We start from the raw sequence: 19,934 nt of genomic DNA, 5'->3' as shown, positions 1-19,934 counted from the left end.
ACTGACACTCTCCCATGTGTAAAAAGAAAAGGAAATCTGATACCGATCACTGAAAAAATGATGACATACCATTCTTAGGAGTCTGTATTGGATTATGTATTATAACATTCCAGATTAACTTCATTCACGATTTTAATATGCCTGTAATAAGCATGTGTATTTCAAAAGGAAAACATTAAGAAGATATATAGCATATTGCCTTTTTAGACAGTTATGGTGTTGACCTCCCATTGCAGTATGAGACTTCAAGGCACTGCAGGAGAGGTGTGCCCCAGATCAATGAAAAAAATGTGAACATGACTTAAACTTTTTAGTTTAGTAGGAGGTGGTGTGGTATGGGAGTTTCCCATATGATGTCTTTATGCTTATGGTCAAGATACTTAAATCCAGAAAATTTCCATCTGCATGAATGGGCAATATGTCAAATGTAACCTAGCCACCATTAATAAGGGTGTGTGCCAAGCAAAAAGCAGCATTTTTAAGCTGGTGCTGATTGGTGCAGATTCTGGGATGACTGATACGTGGAAGATTTTTAGCAGCTGCTACTCGGCTCCCTGCTCACACTCTGCTTCCTTCATCTCTACAGGGAGATCCAGGCCCTCAGGGAACCCCTGGAAAAGATGGTCCTGCTGGTCTGAGAGGGTTCCCTGGGGAGAGAGGCCTTCCTGGAGCTACGGTAATGAAATATATTTGTACATTTGAGAACCTTCTCTTTAAAACTCAGTGCATGCTTTTTCTGCGGTTCACCTCTGCGGCTCCATGGCCATTTTGCAGAACCGTATTTCACAACATTTATAAAATAAACCCTGTGCCCATATTGTGTGTCTCAGTCTAAGGTGAGCTGATTGGTTTTTTATGATCATGTGATTAACCTCCTCACGGCATGGATAAGTCCTAATTACGCCGTCCGTATTTTATGGTACTGTAGGCCTTCAGAAGGAGTGGCTCCATTGGCAGTCCACACACAAGACCATACACACACTACGGCATTAGCTTACCACCACACTTCCTGCTTCACGTACCTCTCAAGGGAGATGTAGAGGGGGGCCATAAACGTGTGGCTCATCGCGAGATGGAAAGTGCACATCCAAGCGCTCTGTGTACAGCAATTCATAGGCACAGTACTGATCAATGTGCCTCAAGAGTGTTGCAGTTGTAACACCCTCTTTAATCTCACAGTCTGTCAGTATTTGACAGTAGCTCACAGCTAAAATCATGATTTACAGTATTTTTTTTAACAGTATTTACAGTATTTATTTATATTTTTGTTGTGGCAGCAAGATTGTGTCAAACTATTCTGCAGAAGTGCCGGTTTCATTATGTTATCTTAAGCTATTCAAATTTAAAGCAATTTAAAGCAGCAAATATGACAGTTATGCTAGTTTCCACACATTAGTAACTCCAGTGGGATGGATTGTGATTGCACTGGAAAGACCCAATAAAAAAAAGGGAGGAAGGAGGAGCTCTTCAGAACTCCCCGCTGATCTCTGTGATTCCTCACACATAGTGAGGTGGTCATTAAAGCAGAGTAATGGCTTTTATTGAGTGTCTCAGGAGCCGGCATTTTCACACGCAGCGCATCCTGAGTGTCCATTCAAAGTCACATTAAGCATATGCCACATGGCCTCAGGTTGGGACTTCAGGGGGAAGATTTAGTTCGCTGTGCAGGATCTTTAGCTGTGTCATGGTGTCCTCCATCTTACAGAATCTATCTTTTCTTTCAGGGTGCACCTGGCTTGAAGGGAGGAGAGGGCCCTCAGGGCCCCCCCGGTCCAGTCGTAAGTATGCCATTGCCACAGCTACTGGCTGGCAATGGAAATGTTCATGCCGCTGCAGTGCTAATTCCCCTTTTTGCTGCTAGCTGTAGGGTGTGTAAAAGCAGCAGTTGGTTCACTTGTAGCCACACAATTCAGTAACCTGGCTCTCTCCACATGAATCAGTCACCTGACCAGGGCAACTTTACCCCTAATACCCTAAGAACAGTTTTTACCAATTATAATAACTTTAAAATAATACTGTAAGGTTACCTTCCCTGATGCTTTAATGTTGTGATGCAGCCCGTAGTCCATCTCCTCACCTACCCAACCCAAAACTTTTAATGAAGAATATCTGCAGTCTGTAATAGCAAAAGCAAACACTAGAGGGGTTTTTTTAACCTTGTGCTGTCTAAAATGCCCTCTGTGGCAAACTCGTCCAAGGTAAATAGTGTACGAGAGTTATAATTACTGTCTCTCCACATTTCACCATCAATTGCTGCCAAATAAGATTTAAATTGACAGCCTCAAATATTCAATGTCTGAAAGGCGTTTCAAGATCATAATGACAGTCTGCTCTTCACGGCTTTATTTTTTCCCCAAACGCTAAGATGAGTGTTGTCTCCTTGTAATTGCACTGTGTTGGACTGACAGCCTCATGTAAGATTAGATTGTGAAGCTTTTTAAGACCTCAGACTTTAACAGTGTGATTAAATAGATTTATAAAAATGTTTTTTTTCTTTGTACAGTAAGTTGAAATCCTAGCAACATGTGTCTTTGTAAAAGAAAAGAAAAAGTAACATTTTTCCGGTTTCACTTTCTGCGTAGCTTAAATAATTTAACTCCTCTACTCTGTGGTGATCTGACAGTGCTTTGGTCTTTTGCTCCTGTCTGCGATCCATATCCTGCCGGAGGGTGTGATTCCCTTGACAGGCGATGGCGGCGGGTTGCCGCTGAGTTGCTACCTGGTTCGGGGCGGTGCCGCGTGACTGCCGATGGGGGCCACGGCTAGGATCGCAGATGACCTGCAGACATGAGCAAACGATTCAAATCGTGTCCCGCAAGCCGCATGCTTTTGTACCACAGAAACAGTGATGACTGGCGTACACAATGTACTAGTGCTCGCCACAGACCGCGGGACCTAAAAATTCACTAAAGCCTTCATTCCTCTTCAGTTCTCTGTATATGTGCTGTGCTTATTCAAGGCCGGCGATGGATAATTGTAGCAGCCAATTTGTACACCTCAGGGATCTCCACTGAAAAAATATTGAGCACATCATGTTTCTAAAGAACATTTCATGTGACTTCTTTCCAACAGAAATAATTTTCAAGAGAGCATTCCTAGGAAAAAATATCCATTAATGACCAACGATATCGTATGCATGTTGTCGTATGCACTGTGTGTGAAGGACAACTAAGAGCAAAGAATTGCATTAGTTGTGTGATGCAGGAGATAATATTTGACTTCATGATATATTATGCAGGCTGTGCTCAACAACTGTCTGAAAGTGTGTTAAAGAGGTAGTCGCAGGCTAATGAGCTTTGTTTTCCACTGTGCTGCAAACATACCAGCAGTAGTGCATAGGTTTACCTCAGGAAGAATCAGGAACATTCGGTGCTTTTACCCACGCTTGTTTGTCACTATATTATTAGTGTAGAGTGCCTATTATGTTGAAGAGGTTTGTTTACCAGACCTGGGGGTACCCTTAATTCTATGCTTATCATTCCTGCACCATATCAAATCATTTATCAACTTTCCTGTTCTGCTCGTTTCGTGATTTTCTCTCTGGACTACAGGGATCTCCTGGCGAGAGAGGAGCTGCCGGACCTGGAGGTCCCATCGGCCTCTCTGGGCGCACCGGCCCCCAGGGGCCCCCAGGGCCCGCTGGAGAGAAAGGAGCCCCGGTGAGCACTAATGTCCATCCTAAAGCTGAAAAAGGAGTGAAATCCCACACTATTGAGTCCTCAATCTGTCACTCTCCTGTAAAAGACCCTGTGTTCATTTCTTATCCAAAGGTCTAGTTTCACTTCTGGTGTTTTATGCAATTTGTCTTCACAGTTTCAGTCTTGTTCTTGTATTCTTGGTCTGCGCAAGAGATGATAAATTGAAACAATTGACCTGTTACCTGCATAGTTCATTCAGTAGTACAGGTTATTTGTGTCCGGCGGGTTTATAGGATGCCTTGTGTCTGATCGCCTTGTTTAAGCCATTGCTGGTGTTATAAGAAGATGTTAACAGAGGAGACAGTGGTGATGAATGGGATAATACCTTATATTCTGGGAAAATATCTCCCATTCTGTTGACAACCTCTTGATGCAAGCATGTGATGTTTTTTTTATTTCAGGGAGAGAAAGGCCCACAGGGACCGGCAGGCAGAGATGGAGTCCAAGGCCCAGTTGGTCTGCCCGGACCAGCCGGACCTCAGGGTCCACCCGGAGAGGACGGAGACAAGGTTTGCCATTTTACTCTGGCCCACATTAGCTTGGGATTTGCACTTATCATTTTCATAGGCTCAAGTAGAAAACTATCCCTTGCATTCAATCTCCTACATAATCCACACTGTGAACACACAGGCCTTCTGTATCAGGGTTACATGATTCAATAATATGGTGGGCATTCATCTTCAGAACCAATTATGGCATGCGATCTAATTAGTATAATATAAAAATTAAATATGCCATTTTATCTCTCATATTCATTACATCCTATCACTCTCTGTGCAAAAGACCGAGTCGACCATATGCGACTGCATTAGCCAGCGTTTTGTTTGGCACTGTCCTTTTTCTTCGCATAAAATTAAATGTTTTACTGGGCATTTTGAGTGCGACCCTGCAAATTAGAAATCCATGTCATGTCCTTGCATCTTTCTCATCAGTACCAGCATGAGTATCTCAGTGTGAGCCAGGCAATCTGTTAATTGCCAAAAAAATGAAAAGTCTCAAGGTCTTGTCTTTATTGTGTATTCTAATTAAGATTCTGTAGATGATATGGATGGGGCAGAATCTGCAAGGTCTCATTTCCTGTACGTATTAAAAAGTAGAAAAATATTTGAGACCTTGTTTAAGATGGCACTGACTGTCATGTGAACAGAACTTGTATAACACATTTGCTTTGTCTTGTCTAGGGAGAAGTTGGTGAACCAGGCCAGAAGGGAAGCAAAGCAGACAAGGGTGAACAAGTGAGTTCTTCTTCTACACCATTATCTTTAATTAAGAACTTTGTGATCACCGTTCCCCTTAGGCTAGCTGACATTTTCTTTCCCTGTAATGGTCAACTCAAATAAATGACTATATTTACTATCATGTGCTATATTTTTACATTGACTTAAGAGCATGATTTTGAAGTAGACAACTATCACAATTATTATCATACATCTGGCTCCATTTTTTGCTTTATACACATTCCTACCGCAAGATGATTTACAGCCCTGCACTTTAGCACATACGCATTGCTATGCATGTAATGAATGGGCTTTTCACTGCAGTGGTTTGGGAAAATTATCTGGCTTGTGGCTCTAAATTCAGCAGTTAAGCCTCCAATTTTGCTGTGCCCAGCATGGCAGTGTAGTATGACAAACCCTGACATTAATCACCCGTGTGCTGCTACTCGATGATCGATGTACTGTACGGTGATCCATGCAGTCCCTCACCTTACCCTGTTGTGTTGCGTTCTCTAGGGTCCTCCTGGTCCAGCCGGTCTTCAGGGCCCCATCGGAGCTCCAGGACCCGCTGTGAGGCCCTTCGCCGACCCCTCCCCCACCCCACTCTCTATCCCCCACACACACCCCCCCACCCCCCACCCTGCCCCCACCGCTCTTCCACCTGGCTCATGCACACAGCATTCGTCACAGCGGCGTAGCGAGGAAGCAATCAGCTCCGCAGACAATGAGATTTTTTTTCCTACACGCGGTATCTAAGGGGACGGCGCTATAACTCGGCCTCGGACGCCGGCTGGCTTTTAATCTATTTTGTGTATTTCATCTCTGCCCGGGCGTCCCGCGGGGATGATAAATATGCGGCGGAATGCATCGCCCCGCTCAGGTAGCGCACTGATTCTATGCATGAAATACATTATTAAAGCGAGCGGAGTGGAGCGGGGCCTCTCCCTCGACCTTCCTTCTTGTTACCGGCCGCGGAATAGGAAACGGCTGCACTACGCCGCTCCGCCGCCTCGGGCGCTGGATACAGAGGGCGCCGCCGCTACGTCGAATGACTTTTGCTTTAGACGGCGTCGGCCCGTCTTGTCCCCGGACGTGAGTGATCAGAGGGCGGGGGGCCGATGGGCTGCATTATGCGGTTCCGTGTGCATACCTCACATCTGCATGGCAACTCACACCTTAAAAAAAAAGGAGGTTTGCGTTGCCCTGCAGCCGTGGTGCCGAAGCCTCTTGCCTGCCCGTTATAGATCCGCAGCAAAGGAGGGGCTCACCCTTTCGATCCCGCGCGTGCGGCCGCCCTGCGGCGACCTGGACCCCTCGCCTCCTCTTCCGAGCGTGCTGCCTGTGCTGAAAACCTCTCTCTGTCAGCACTTCTCCTGTCGACTGTAGCGTGCGGCAGAGATTCTGTCAGCTCGGAATGTGAACCAGGGGATGAAGAAAAAGAGATGTTTTTCTAACCTGGTGACAGTTTCCAGGGTTTGATTTCCTGTTAGATGACATATTCCAGGCTTTAATTCTGATCAGTCAGCACCTGGAATATCTCATTTAGTAAGTGTAAAAGTATAAGTAAAAACCCTCAAATGGCTGCACCTTTCTTTTTTGAGACAAATTCAAGGAAACACCACAGAAGGGAATTGTATTATTTTACTGCAGTACAGCCTGCTTGTAAGCATACCATGAAACATTCATTCACATTGTATTATTGCTCATAATTATTTATTTTATTTGTCCTTTCTGCGTGATAAATTAGAAAATAAAAGGCATGTGTATTCTCCAATGTGGTAAATATCAAATATCTTGTAGCCACACTTGTTCACACACACAATGTTCAGGCAAGCACAATCAGGCATCCTTTTTTGTTGGAATTTTTTTTTTTATGTCTGTCAACAAAAAATAAATAAAGAAAGAAAAACACTACCTGCTTGAATCATATGGTAGTAAAGTAAAGTCATGAGGCTCTGAATATCCTCCAGTCTACACCCTGAAATCATCTCAAAGACAGAAAGATGGGAAAATTATGCAGAGAGACAGAAATCAAAATTGGCAAGCCTGGTTTGAGCGAAAAATAAAAATAATTGACTTTTCATTAACAGTGAGCAGGTTTGTCAAAGAGTATCAGTACTTTGTGATTGCTGCCAAATTATAAAATGACATGAGTGAAATAACTTCTATTTCTGTTTCAAAAGTTGGCAGCAGTGCCATTGTTGGCCAGTAATTTAGAATATGTTGGCAGTCTAGCAGAATATCTTATTAAAAACAATTGAGACTGAAATAAGTTGCATTCATTTTATGTTCTAGTTGAGTCATTAGAGAGTACGGCCAAGTGACCAATACATTAAGCCTGCCGAATCACATTGTGGTTCCTGCACTAGATATTCTCGTTCCTAAACAATTAAATCGATTAAGGTTTTTTTCCCCACTGTCCAGTACAACTTCAACTACTTTGTTTCCTTTCAAGCTGTGATAAAACCAAGTGCCGCTTTGTTCACTGATCAAGTTAGTAAAATGTGCCTGTAATTTTTGGATACATTTTCTTGGATATAAAGATTCAAATTCTGTTTCTAATTATGTATTTCTTGTAAGAATAAAATCATCTGGGATGCTACCTTTACAAATTGTAGTTGTTTACTAGAAACTATGATGTTATTTCCCTCCACCAGGGTGCTGATGGAGAACCAGGTCCCCGTGGTCAGCAGGGCATGTTTGGACAGAAGGGAGACGAAGGGCCTAGAGGATTCCCTGGCCCCCCAGGACCAATCGGACTACAGGTGAGTCCTGCATATACTCACTTACCGTATACACGCAGGCATGCATACACACATGCACACGCGCACGCATGCACACATATGCACATGCACACACGCAAAGCACAAACATGCATATACATGTGGATATGCCTAGATTGTGGGCCATGCACCCAACAGTCAGTGTACAAATGCATGTGAATGCTTTTTTAAATTTGATTTTTAATTCAAATTGAATTTTTACTCAAACGCCAAATTCACAACCTAGAAAGAAAAAGAAGAAAAAAAAACAGTAAATGAAACGATGCAAGGACACTAACAGAATAACATTCATGATATTAACAGTTAAGGCTTTAATATGTAAAAGGATAAATTCAGAGTGAGATGTGGAGGAATGATTGGTTTATGCCATATTAAAACCACTCTGAATGCAAGCTGGTGCTGGTAATATGCAATGATACTGTGTCTTGGAGACATCTGGCTTTCGTGTTTCATCATTGGGGCTTTCTGTATTTCAGCTGATGTATGGCTATGTGGAGAATATTGTCAGATGTGCACTGAACTCACAAATTGAAGGGCTTAATGAATCATTCTGATGAATGCTACAATGGAGCGTTGATTATTATTATTTTTAAATCAGCTTCACATTATACTGTAGATGTCTTAGGACATTTAGGCTGAATTACATTTTTCATGTAGTCACATCATCAAATTTGCCATTTGTTTTCTGTCACATTGCATTACAGTTAGAGTGAAAACCTTCCCTGCATTTCTCCTATAAAAAGGGAATAAAATAAATGCCCATAATTATATTTCAATATTCCAGAGTGCAGAATGCATGTTGCAAATATATACCATTAACTGCAATAGTGGACTTTTATAAGGATGTAATTCCTCAATGTCAAGTTCATCAAGCAAAGTTAACTTTAATGAATCACTTTTAATTAGTGAGGGGACAAACATGTACGTCGCACAATTATTAGAAAGTTTTTAACCATAATTTGAGCCGTGTTCAAAAATCATGTTAAAATTACAGCAAACAATAAGTCCCCATTTGTCCATATCAATAATTAAAGTACCAGTGTGAAAAAAATATATTAATTTGGATGATGAACCTCCTCCAAAAGTCAGTATGCCTCTGAATGGTTATCATATTTTACAATTATTGTTCTTGACCAAGGAAAGCTCTGGAGTGATTATTGTTCAGGGTTGGTATTAGTATGCATTGACACAGGGATGTAGCCCCCGAGATGTGGGTATTGGAGGAGGTATGTATGGGTGAAGGGTGTGTAAATATCAGACAGAATTAGTTCTGCAGTACCTTTATTGCCTTCTGGCTGCGGTGACTGAGGACTGCTTTTCAATCAATGAGACACCTTATATCACCTTAAAAAGGAAGAACATGCCAAAAGTTAAGCGTATGCAGTGCAGACTAATCTATCCCACCTAATTAGGGAGGCCATGGCCAGAGGATATGTCTACACAAAGCATTCTTTTTTCACATATTTGGAGCACCAGAGACGACTCTACCTGAACAAAGTCATTATCAGTTTGTTCATTCACCGTGAAGACAGTCCCCACTTAGTCTCCCTTTTCAAGAGGCACTTTTTTGCCAGTGTCCCCCAGTGGCTGTATCAAGGTTAATCTTTTTTTTTTTTTTAAACTTAACTTACAACTTATGAGGATTTTCCACATGGATTTTCCACTACCTGGACTCCCCTATTATGTAGCTAATGATAGCTAGCAAGCCCGTATGAGCCAAGAGAAGTGGATTGGAATCTTTATTCTCCAGCCTTTAGTTGTTAGTTTTACTAAAATTTTGGATGCACAGTAAATACTCGAGCCAACGTTGGCAAACACAACTGAATTTAGTTAGCCAATAACGTCAACTGACCAGCCGACCATATCTCTCCTGCACTAACCTAACTGAAAATGTATCACTCACTGTAGCCAATCCATACACATTTCTTCCTCTTCTTCTCCTTCTTCTATTGGTCACATGCTTTTCAGATACAGCCCACAAAGAAAAAAGAGCCACGCCCAGCAATGTCCCAGACACTTTTTAAAATAACAGATACAGGCAGACAACCAAGGACTGGACATAAATACACACAGACACAGACTGGTAGTACATAATATTAATGACTGATGGTGGTTGTTTTATAACATTTTCAAGGTGAAAATCCTGCATAGTATGCTTTTAATATTGCGTTTAGCATTACTATTTTTAAATTCCTTTTAAGACACTTAAAATCTCATTTCAGGTTTTATTCTTCCAAATACATTTTCCTAATAATACATTACAAGTGACCACTTACGCACCTCTGACATCTCTAAAAATGACCTTTGAAAGACAATGCAGAATATAAAGAGTGAAAGAGCTGTGAAGGAATTTTATTTTACAGCGTTCAGCACTAGTGGGTCTTTGACTAATCAATTATGTGTTTTGTAGATTAAAGGACTTCGACAGTGCATGGCAGCTTATTTAACAAATTTAATTAAACAATGCACTTCAAGGGTGGTCATTAGATCAGGTAGGAAAATCACCCACAGATGTATCTAAATGGTTTTAGCCATGCACAATTAAAGAATACAAATAAGTTGCCAATCATCAGTTTTCACTGCAGAATTTCCTCTCATCTGAACATATTTAAACATCCTAATTGCACGCATGCTGCTTTGAATACTAAGTACCTCAGTGTGAGCATTTTTGTTTTTCTACAAAGCAATCTTAACTGTAAAAGCTCTCTAAAGAGACTGCAATCTGTGCATTATGGCATTGTGAAAGACGCACTGCATGTGTGTTCTGTGTGTACATATAGTTATTGAGAGTGAATATAAATGTATTGTTGAATTAAATTAGAAATATGTTTTTCATTTGAAACAGTAATTAAATGCATTCACAGTCCCATTGAAAAGAAAGTGGTGTTTTCAGGCTAGTTAAGACTAAACTTTTCACAGCATTCCAATGAGTCCTCTGTATTTTCTGTGGAATTACATGGATAAAAAAAATCCCATGTAGTATGATGTACTACCCTTGATTAATCTTGGATGTAAACTCTGAATGTAATACAATTTCACTAGTTCATGAAGTTGGCCAGATATAAGATTCAATTTCAAGACTCAGTTTTAAAAATCTTTTTTTGTGTACTCCTTAAGTTCAAGGGCTTGTGTGGTTCATACCAAACAAGAATTAAACTTTTAAGCTTTCCTTGTCACCAACTCTATTTCATCATCAGATAAAAAGTGGAAAGCGTTTCTCTTAAGATTCTATCAGAAAGTTGGTTTATTTCTTGTGTGGAATAAATAAAATTGTTGTCTTTCAGGGTCTTCCAGGGCCGCCCGGTGAGAAGGGCGAAAATGGAGACGTGGGCCCGATGGTGAGTTACACCTCTTTGTTCCAGCTGAACCCAGCCCGTTCTTCGTCACCCTGGCTGGTTATATACTGCATGTCCAAGGAACATTTCACACGCCAAATCGTTACCAGTTAATTAGGAGCTCCAGGTTTACAATGAGTTGCCTGCAACTGATGTTTCAACTCCAGCCAGATGTGAAACGCATTCTTCTTCTTCCCTTCCAGGGTCCACCAGGTCCTCCCGGCCCAAGAGGACCCCAGGGTCCCAGCGGCGCTGACGTAAGGGCCACAGCTACAGATTTATATTACGGAGTGTTTGATTGCACGGAGTTGCAGATGTACTGGTGTGGTGACACTTGCTGAAGGCCTTGCCCGTCTGTTTCCTGACAGGGTGCTCAAGGTCCGCCTGGCGGAGTGGGAGCGATGGGAGCCGTGGGAGAGAAGGTGAGAGCCAGTCTGCACCTCTTTACCATGTCCAATCACACTGTCCTGGGGCAACACTGATTTAGCATCCAATACAGAAAGGCAATATCGGAGAAATACTGCCATTGTGCACTAGGGCATGCTGGTTTTTACACCTGACTTACCTATTCTTCAGTTATTCCTTATAGGCCATTATTAATTATTTTCATATGTCAGCATTTTCCTGATATAGTGGCCTGACATTATTTTCCCTACTTTACAACTGGCCCAGCACAATTCTTCCCTTTTACTGCCATTTGGCAAGCAATCATCAATATTTAATGCCATGCCTGGCTGTTGAATTTTCTCTCGGCTGTGAAACACAAAAGCTTAGCCTAACATTGAAAACACAGGGAAACGTATTGCCTTTGCATATTCATTGGATTTGAACTGTCAACATGGGAATGAGCATATCTATATATGTCACCACCACCATGTTTAAAATATGATCACCTTCAGAAATTGAATGCTGGATTTCCTTGGGCACGAAAGAATTGGAAAATAAATGGGAGAAAATGCATTTTCTCAAAGCCAGTATGATGTCTCATGAGTGTTTGTGGGCATTTAATTGGCTTTCAAATGTCAGTTTTGACCTTTCAAGTTTCACTTTAATAACTATGTGTTTTGTAGTTGTCTGGCAATCAATTTGAATGCAGGATTGGAGTACTGCAGCATGCATTGTGTCCCAATATCTTCAGCTATTACATTCAAGCACGAGGATGATGTGTAAAGTGCAACTGTATATTTGAACAACTTCACGCTATCATAGTAAGGTGACCGCTCATGTCATCTTTCACAGGGTGAGCACGGTGAAGCTGGTAACCCTGGACCCCCGGGAGAGCCTGGAACGGGAGTAAGTGTCACTCATAGGTTTGTTTGTGCATGTATGTGTGGGCTTGGGTGCACGTGTGTGTGTGTGTGTGTGTGTGTGTGTGTGTGTGATGGTAAGTGCCGGTCTAAGTGCTATTGATTGATTTTCCCCAGTAATGGTGAAGGACCAACTTAGCAAGGCACCATACACTCATATAAGCACTTCCCACACTCTTAGCACATCATTATCATCAGCTCATCTGCTGTGATTTATGCTTTACTTTTTATACAATCAACGTGAAGCCATTCAAATGAAACCACCTGAATATTTAAACAGGCATGTGTGTGTGTGTCTGTGTGTGTGCGCGTTTGTGTGTGTGTGTGTTTTAATTATACACAGAAGGGAGAGATGCATGTCCACATTCCTCTACATAACCAGGAATCAATCCTCTCAGTGTTGCTTTCTTTGAAGGGTTCTGTGTGCTTGTCATATAGATTTGACTTGATTCATCTGTGAGTACATCTGTAATATTGCATTGATATGCTGTCTGCTTCATACTTTACAAGTGACTGATGAGTACCCAACAGCCAATGGAAAATAGTTGTATTATCACTGTGTGAAATATTTGTTCTTCTTTGCATAGGCTTGTACCTTCCATAAAAGCATGTGAATTGCATCTTTTTCTTCTGTAGAAAAGTTGAATAAGGAAGGCATGGTCCTTGTGTAAACTGAATTGCATATTTCATGCATGCACGTGTAGGGCAGGATTGCCTGGACCTACAGTATAATCAGTTGAGTAAATTTAATTGGGATTATGCTTCATGTTTTTTGTCATTTATTTTAATTCAAGAGGACCCAGTTTCAACAAATGTTATCATAACATCTCAACAAGATGTTGAGTTATTTTTCACACAGTTTACAACAAACATGTTGTTTGGAAGACAGGATAACTAAAAGATAAGGAAGGAACAACTATCATATCTCTCAACACCTAACAGTTAAGGCTACCACACGATTCACACAAACTACTGTTTGGAACATCAGAGAGAATTGGATAGTTGCAGGGTTTCAGATGGTCTGCAAATTCTCGAATGTTGCTACGCTACCACCAGTAAACATCAGAAGAAGCTACACCGCTAACATGAACATCTTCAAAGAAAGACTGAGTGTGTTTGCCAATATGTGCATCACAATTATAAAGACACAAAGGGCTCATTCCAATTGCTTATTTTCATTCCTTGCACCGCTTTATTGCGTCTCTTCCTCACTCCTTAGCTCCGCAAAATGGATGACGCAAGGAAAAAATGCACGGAAGAGATATGAGGATGACTGGAATGAGCCTGAGGACAGATTAAATAAGCGATTGGAATGAACTAAGGAAGTAGTTGAATTCTTGGATAAAATCCAACCCCTCTCTATGACTGGCAGCTGACAGACTGACAACCCCACCTTTGAGTTTCGATGCAGTGGAAAAGATAGGAACAACAACACTGTCCAACATGGTTAGACAATGCATCATACAAACCAGTTCATTTGAAGCATGTGGAAGCTTTTAGGGTCCCCATGTGACATTATTATACAGCTCAACAGCACAACAGAACCATCTGACTTGGGAGGGAGAGCTATACAGGGGCCACCTGCAAGTGCCATGTTCCTGTGTATTCATAGATAAACACTGCTTATTGCATGTGGAGGGCATGATACGTCCCTGCTATTTGTTTCCGGGTGCTGATGGTTCCTGGTGTCTTTTTAAGGGCCCCAAAGGCGAAAGAGGTGAAAAGGGAGAGGCCGGCCCACCTGGATCTGCTGGACCCGCTGGTGCCAAAGGACCCCCAGGAGATGACGGGCCAAAGGGGAACCCTGTAAGTGACCTTGGCCCTCTGCTGCATGTATATGAAAGACATATATAGCCCACACCTAAATATGTGATGTATCCATTCCATGAAGATCTGTCAATAAATAAATTACCTGTTTCTTTTTCCATTGTGCAGATGTTTATGATATAAAGTAATAATAATACTTATTTGACAGGCCGTCAAATGGATCTTGAGCTTACAGATACTAATTGATGTGAACGTTATGGTTGGTTTTACACTATACCACTGACATTTAAACTAGGCATTCCCTTGTTTGATCTAGGGTCCTGTAGGCTTCCCTGGAGATCCTGGACCCCCTGGTGAGCCTGGTGTCGCTGTAAGTATTATTGTTAAATTGCAGGGAATTTATTATAAATATAACAAAATGGTCAAAATGGATTTGATTTTTTTGCTTGTCCTTGAGATTATTCAAAGAACATTAAAAAAACAATGAACTGTGTATAATTTACAGCACATAGTGTAATGAGTAAATACGTTTGTAAAAACATCACATTCTATGCTACGTGAGTCTCTTCACATTAGAGCAGTATATGTTGTGTTGTGCTGAATGTGTTGCTTCTCAGTGGCTTTTGTAGCACAGTGGTTGCACTTGAGTGAATGACTCCAAGGTACCTGTGATGATTTATTTCAGGGAACGGATGGCACGGCAGGAGAGAAGGGAGAAGATGGTGAACCTGGTCAGCCTGTAAGTTTATTTTCATTAATTTAAGAAGTACTGAAATCTAGGGTACCCTTGTAATGTGACTAATTAATACAGTATGACATTACCCATGGCTGCAGGATAGTGTCTACATAATTTATATATATATACATATATAAATGCACTAATTCTGTGGACTTGAAATCATTCAAAGAACAATAAACATTTGATATCCCGAAGACAATATGCCATCAGCGGCAAATCTGCACATAAAAACAAAATATACAAGTTACTGCATTCAATTATAGTCATGCTTTATGTGTAACTAACTAAAAGTAATAACTGAATGATGTGCAATAAATGTCCTTCCTTCTTTTGTGATCAAATACCTAACCACATACGTTCACTTTGGATGTACAGTATATACGCTATATTTCAATGAAAATCTTTCATGTATAAAAGACCCAAATTGAAATAACTCTAGTGTTGGGCTCTCGTAAAGAGCACTTACCTGGTCTATGAATGCATATTATGTTTTTGTAGATTCATTAAACATATGAAAAATAAAATACTTAAACTCAGACGATAGGTGAAGGGACATACATTGTCAGCTTTATTTGTTGGCGTAGGGGGAACAAAAATCATCAAATCTTTATCACAATAGCAATTATTTTTAACCTTGCTTTCTAATTTTCTGTGTGTTGAGGATTGGGGGCATAATTAGAATAAAATACTCCTCTTTAATGGCTCAGTGAACTTAAATTTAGGAAAGGGAACAGATATTTCTAATTTCTCGATTAACTATGCAGAACTTAAATATCAACTTATCTTATAGCTGAACGAGTTTGTACATTTTTACCAATCAAAAGTGTATGACAAATCACAAAGTTTAATGTGTTTGGGTTGTATCCAATTCACTTTCAGATAATCAGCTATGATTCACACTGAAAAAAATATTTCAAGGCCCTTCATAAAATGTTCCTTTGAGAATTCAGGGGCAAATTTGACTTCTTTATATTCATGGCTAATGGTACATCAGTTGAAAAGTAATATTGCGATTGAAGCTATAACCGGGGATATACAATTTGAAGTGCTAATAAATGTTATGTACAGTATCCTCTCTAAATGCAGCTGAGTGATTTATGCGGGGTAGATCTGAAATAAAGCATATCATTTGTGAGAACTGTACACAAGTTAGCTGTGTTATGTTTCAGCAATTAAGTATAATAAAGTATTTTCCCCACATACATGTGTATTATATGCACTTCTTTGGATCACTCTGTTATACCCATAAGGTATAGAACTGCAGTTTTCGGCAGCAGAAGAAATAAATAGAAACATGTTTTGTATTATGTACATGTAAATGTATTATGGGAAACTTCTTAAAGACCCAAGAGCATAGTCCTGCCCCATATGGGAAATCCTCTGTTAAATGGCAGGTTTGATAAGTTTATGGGCTAATATTATTCAATGACCAATGCAGCTAAAAGAAGCGCATGACCTTGAAATGACCTTGTAATGCCTGATAGTGCTACCCACCTTGGTGCTATGATTTCAAGCCTCTGGAGCTGCTGTATATCTCCCCAGCTGACACCGGCTTCTCTTTCCTCCTCATCTTTCAGGGTCCTCCTGGTCCATCTGGAGAAGCAGGCCCCCCAGGTCCACCTGGAAAAAGAGTAAGTACATATGTCATCAACATTGTGTGCCTCTCTGGCAGATGGGTAGAAAGAAAAGGTCACTTAGGGGTTGTCAGGGATAGAGAATAAGAGAACAGGTGGAATGACATCCCTTGGCAAGAGAGAAAAAAATCATTCAGAGGGGTACTAGTTCAGAGACTGAATTATTATTATTATTATTATATATAACTGTTCCTACTATCATTCCGTGAGTGTGATGTTGTTTCTACTGGCATTAGTGGGATTTACCGTGATGGTGTCTGAGTCTGAGTCAAGGCCTAATAAGTAACTCCATGTTTTTAAATGAATGAGCACCCATTTTACTCTCTTTTTGCCTATTTATCATCAGTGTTCTATGTACACAGTACCAAATGTAAATTCTTCTATAATTTGGAAGTGTATTTAGTGGTAGGTGTGCCGTCTATTAACTTGGTAAGAGATGCACCCCTGTTGTTCTTAAGAGTAAATAAATTCCTGTTGATGTATAAATGGCAAATTGTGCCTCTTTGGCACGCAAACAAATTATCCAGTTGTTTTATCTTGAGCTTTGAACAAATGAACAAAGCTACACTTGAGAGAGATATACAGGTTTAGGTTTATATGAGATTGTTTTATGTGTGTGTATGTGTGTGTGTGTGCATGTGTGTATTTGTGTTTATGTGTATACACATAAACCCAGTAAGTACATGGTGTACATCATACTTGTTATTTCTCTCTCATTTATATGCATCAAGTTCAGAGCTATTAGATATTTGCATTTTAGTTCTGAAAGTTTTTTAAGAGTTAGAATTTCATTGTTTAAGTCTCTGCACAATGTACTTGTATATGGAATACATAAGAATGAGATCATTGTTAGATTTTATTTTTGAAAATTCAAAAAATCAACTCCCTTTTTAAAAAGCACTCTCATTATGGTGTTACAAGGATAATTGTATGATTAGAATACTAAATGTAATATCTAGAACACCACAAAATACTTTCCATTTTTAAAAAAAATCAGTACTGAAAGCCTTGATTATTTGTTTTGTGTTTAGTTGTCAATACAAGATGAATATGGAATATGCTTTTGTGATTTTAAGGGCCCTAGTGCAATTAATGTTCCTTTCTTTTGGAGTTATAACATCATTCCATTTAATTTGACCTCTCAGTTTTATACGAAAAAAAAAAAACAGTATTAGGATTCTGAAAGCAGTACTGTCAGTTTGATGAAATGGCCATTACCAATTTCCAAAGGACCGGAAAGCACAATTTTCTTCTTTTGAGAGACAACTCAACATGGACCAACCTAAATCTCTCTAGGCAAAATATGAAGCCTTCAGTTTAAGAATCTTGGAAGATAAAACATGTGAATGTGTTATAAAGAAGGACGTACAAATTTCATTCCATTGAAACGCATTGAGACCCGAGGACATCTCATTGTACCGGTGAGTGAGAATGGCACAGAAGATTTAGTTGGATCACTGTCCTGAACCGCTGGTAAATAGAAATAAAAATATCTCAGTCCAGAGAGGAATGAAGTACTGATATTAAATCTATGAATGCAATTGAAATTGTGCAGAAAAGAAAAAGAGTCTCTCCCAAACTCATTTAGTTCACTCAAATAGAACACCACTCAGGGTGACATATACAGATAGCTTCCTAACAGAATATTGATCAACGCCATTTGAATGGCAGCTGTATAAAAACAATAACATAATGCAATTACAAAAGCTGGAAAAAAATGGAAATTAGACATTTCCAGGACATGCTGGTCTCCTGAAGGCTTATCCACAGGAAATGATTTTCGTGCATCTCAGGGCAGTATACGATTTTATAAGTCCTCAGTTAGGGTAATATAAACTTATTCTGCCATCAGGTGAGCAGTCAGCTGCTTAAGCACTAAAGTTAGTTAATCTGAAGTTTCAGATTTTTATTGTTTCAGACCATCTCCTCTTACTTTAAAATATTGCAAATAGTACAATACGACACCAGCACAGAGGTGGTTGTTCAAACAGGCAAGGCAATAAATAGGACATACTGTACAGGGAGATCCTCTCAGTTAATTTCATGAGACAGGAAAACGCATTGCTATAAATGTATATATTCAAATTTAGAGAATAAGGGTACCTTGTATATTGTTCATTACTGAAGGATATTTAAAGCAACTAGGATATTTAAATCTGCAGTTCAAAAATTAGCCTCAATTCTAGCATAATGGCTAGTTGATGCTTAGCTTCAAACCAGACACGATTCTGCCTTTGCAGTATTTCATTTTTAAATGGAAATAAAAGAATCAATTCACTTTTATTTTTGATTGACGCAAAGGCAGTTTGCTTGGTTAGGGTAAATGTTGCTAATCTTTATTGTGCATACACATTAAATATGTATAACCAATGTGATATATGAAAATGTGACATTAGCATTCTCTGGCATTCATGATATATTCGATGACATTTACAATATAAATAATAAATGTTTCATATCAGCATTTAAACTTACTAATGGTAGAGGGAATATATGCTAGTACATTATGGAAACATGTATTTAATCGTCAAAGGCATTTGAAGCCTCAGAAGTGTAGGAAAAAATGAATTCTGCAGGTCCCAGACGGTTCTTTCCTTGGAATCCATCATGAAGTTGTAGAAGTTGCTTTGCATTTCAGGTCAAAGACTTGTGCATCCTCAGCATTTTGGCTCCAGCTGTTTGAAATTAAATTCAAAATTCCTGTGAGAATTTGCAAAGGCAGCATTGGGAATACTTAAAGCATCTAGTGATTTTTTTTATTCGCTTGGTATCTATCTCTTTTCGCAAAAAAATCTTTTTTGTTTTCAATTTGCGTCTTCTTTTTCTTTATCTTTTTTGAATTATTTATTTTTCAATTCACTTTGCTTGTTTTTCATGTCACGCATAGCAGTCTTACAGGTTCACAAACACGGAATTATCTGTATCCGGGTAATATGTGGACTAATGCTATTTGCAGGTCTTTTTGCAGCATGTCTGCCGATGTTTAGAAAATGACTCGGACATTATTGTGCGCGTGCGGGGAGTGACCCACTCAAAATAACCATCTGTGTCCACAAAGAGAATACACGGAGACCACTTTTTTAAAGCTATTTTCCAAGCACCCGGTCACGTATGGACGAAGACAAAAATAAAACGATGGTCTGTCTTTCATTCGACCTTGGCTATAAAGGGCTGTTCAGCCAGCTCCAGTGAAGCTGGCATCTGAGGTGTACGCATCAGGAATCCCTTTCTTCACAGATGCTGTGGCATCTAGATGTGAAGTCTCCTTGATCACCCAAAGGAGACAGGCTTCAGCCTGAGAGGATGCGACTCCAGAGCACAGTTGATCTGGAAAGCCTTAAAACAATTGGAGGGCCATTAGCTTTGCCTGCTTCAGTAGACAGCTGTAATGCATTGTCCTTATGGGGCTGCAGGGAATGAAATCAGACCACGTTCTTCTGCAGCACGAGGGAAG

General features: G+C 40.1%; 1 protein-coding gene across 7 annotated transcripts in view; it reads left to right on the top strand.

Annotated features, from left to right (window-relative positions):
* Nucleotides 1–19,934, top strand: part of col11a1a (collagen, type XI, alpha 1a) — a 93,413-nt gene that overhangs the window by 61,369 nt on the left and 12,110 nt on the right. For all 7 annotated transcript variants that reach the window (XM_064332236.1, XM_064332235.1, XM_064332231.1 and 4 more), the window contains 15 exons: nt 587–676; nt 1,725–1,778; nt 3,552–3,659; nt 4,100–4,207; nt 4,880–4,933; nt 5,432–5,485; nt 7,573–7,680; nt 10,983–11,036; nt 11,237–11,290; nt 11,402–11,455; nt 12,273–12,326; nt 14,039–14,146; nt 14,424–14,477; nt 14,793–14,846; nt 16,424–16,477. In XM_064332236.1, coding sequence (XP_064188306.1) covers nt 587–676; nt 1,725–1,778; nt 3,552–3,659; nt 4,100–4,207; nt 4,880–4,933; nt 5,432–5,485; nt 7,573–7,680; nt 10,983–11,036; nt 11,237–11,290; nt 11,402–11,455; nt 12,273–12,326; nt 14,039–14,146; nt 14,424–14,477; nt 14,793–14,846; nt 16,424–16,477 — 1,062 coding nt within the window. The remainder of the gene's footprint in view (nt 1–586; nt 677–1,724; nt 1,779–3,551; nt 3,660–4,099; nt 4,208–4,879; nt 4,934–5,431; nt 5,486–7,572; nt 7,681–10,982; nt 11,037–11,236; nt 11,291–11,401; nt 11,456–12,272; nt 12,327–14,038; nt 14,147–14,423; nt 14,478–14,792; nt 14,847–16,423; nt 16,478–19,934) is intronic.

The sequence above is a fragment of the Anguilla rostrata genome, chromosome 4, assembly GCF_018555375.3.
Source record: "Anguilla rostrata isolate EN2019 chromosome 4, ASM1855537v3, whole genome shotgun sequence".
Classification (NCBI taxonomy): domain Eukaryota; kingdom Metazoa; phylum Chordata; class Actinopteri; order Anguilliformes; family Anguillidae; genus Anguilla; species Anguilla rostrata.
This window is presented reverse-complemented; position numbering and strand designations above follow the sequence as displayed.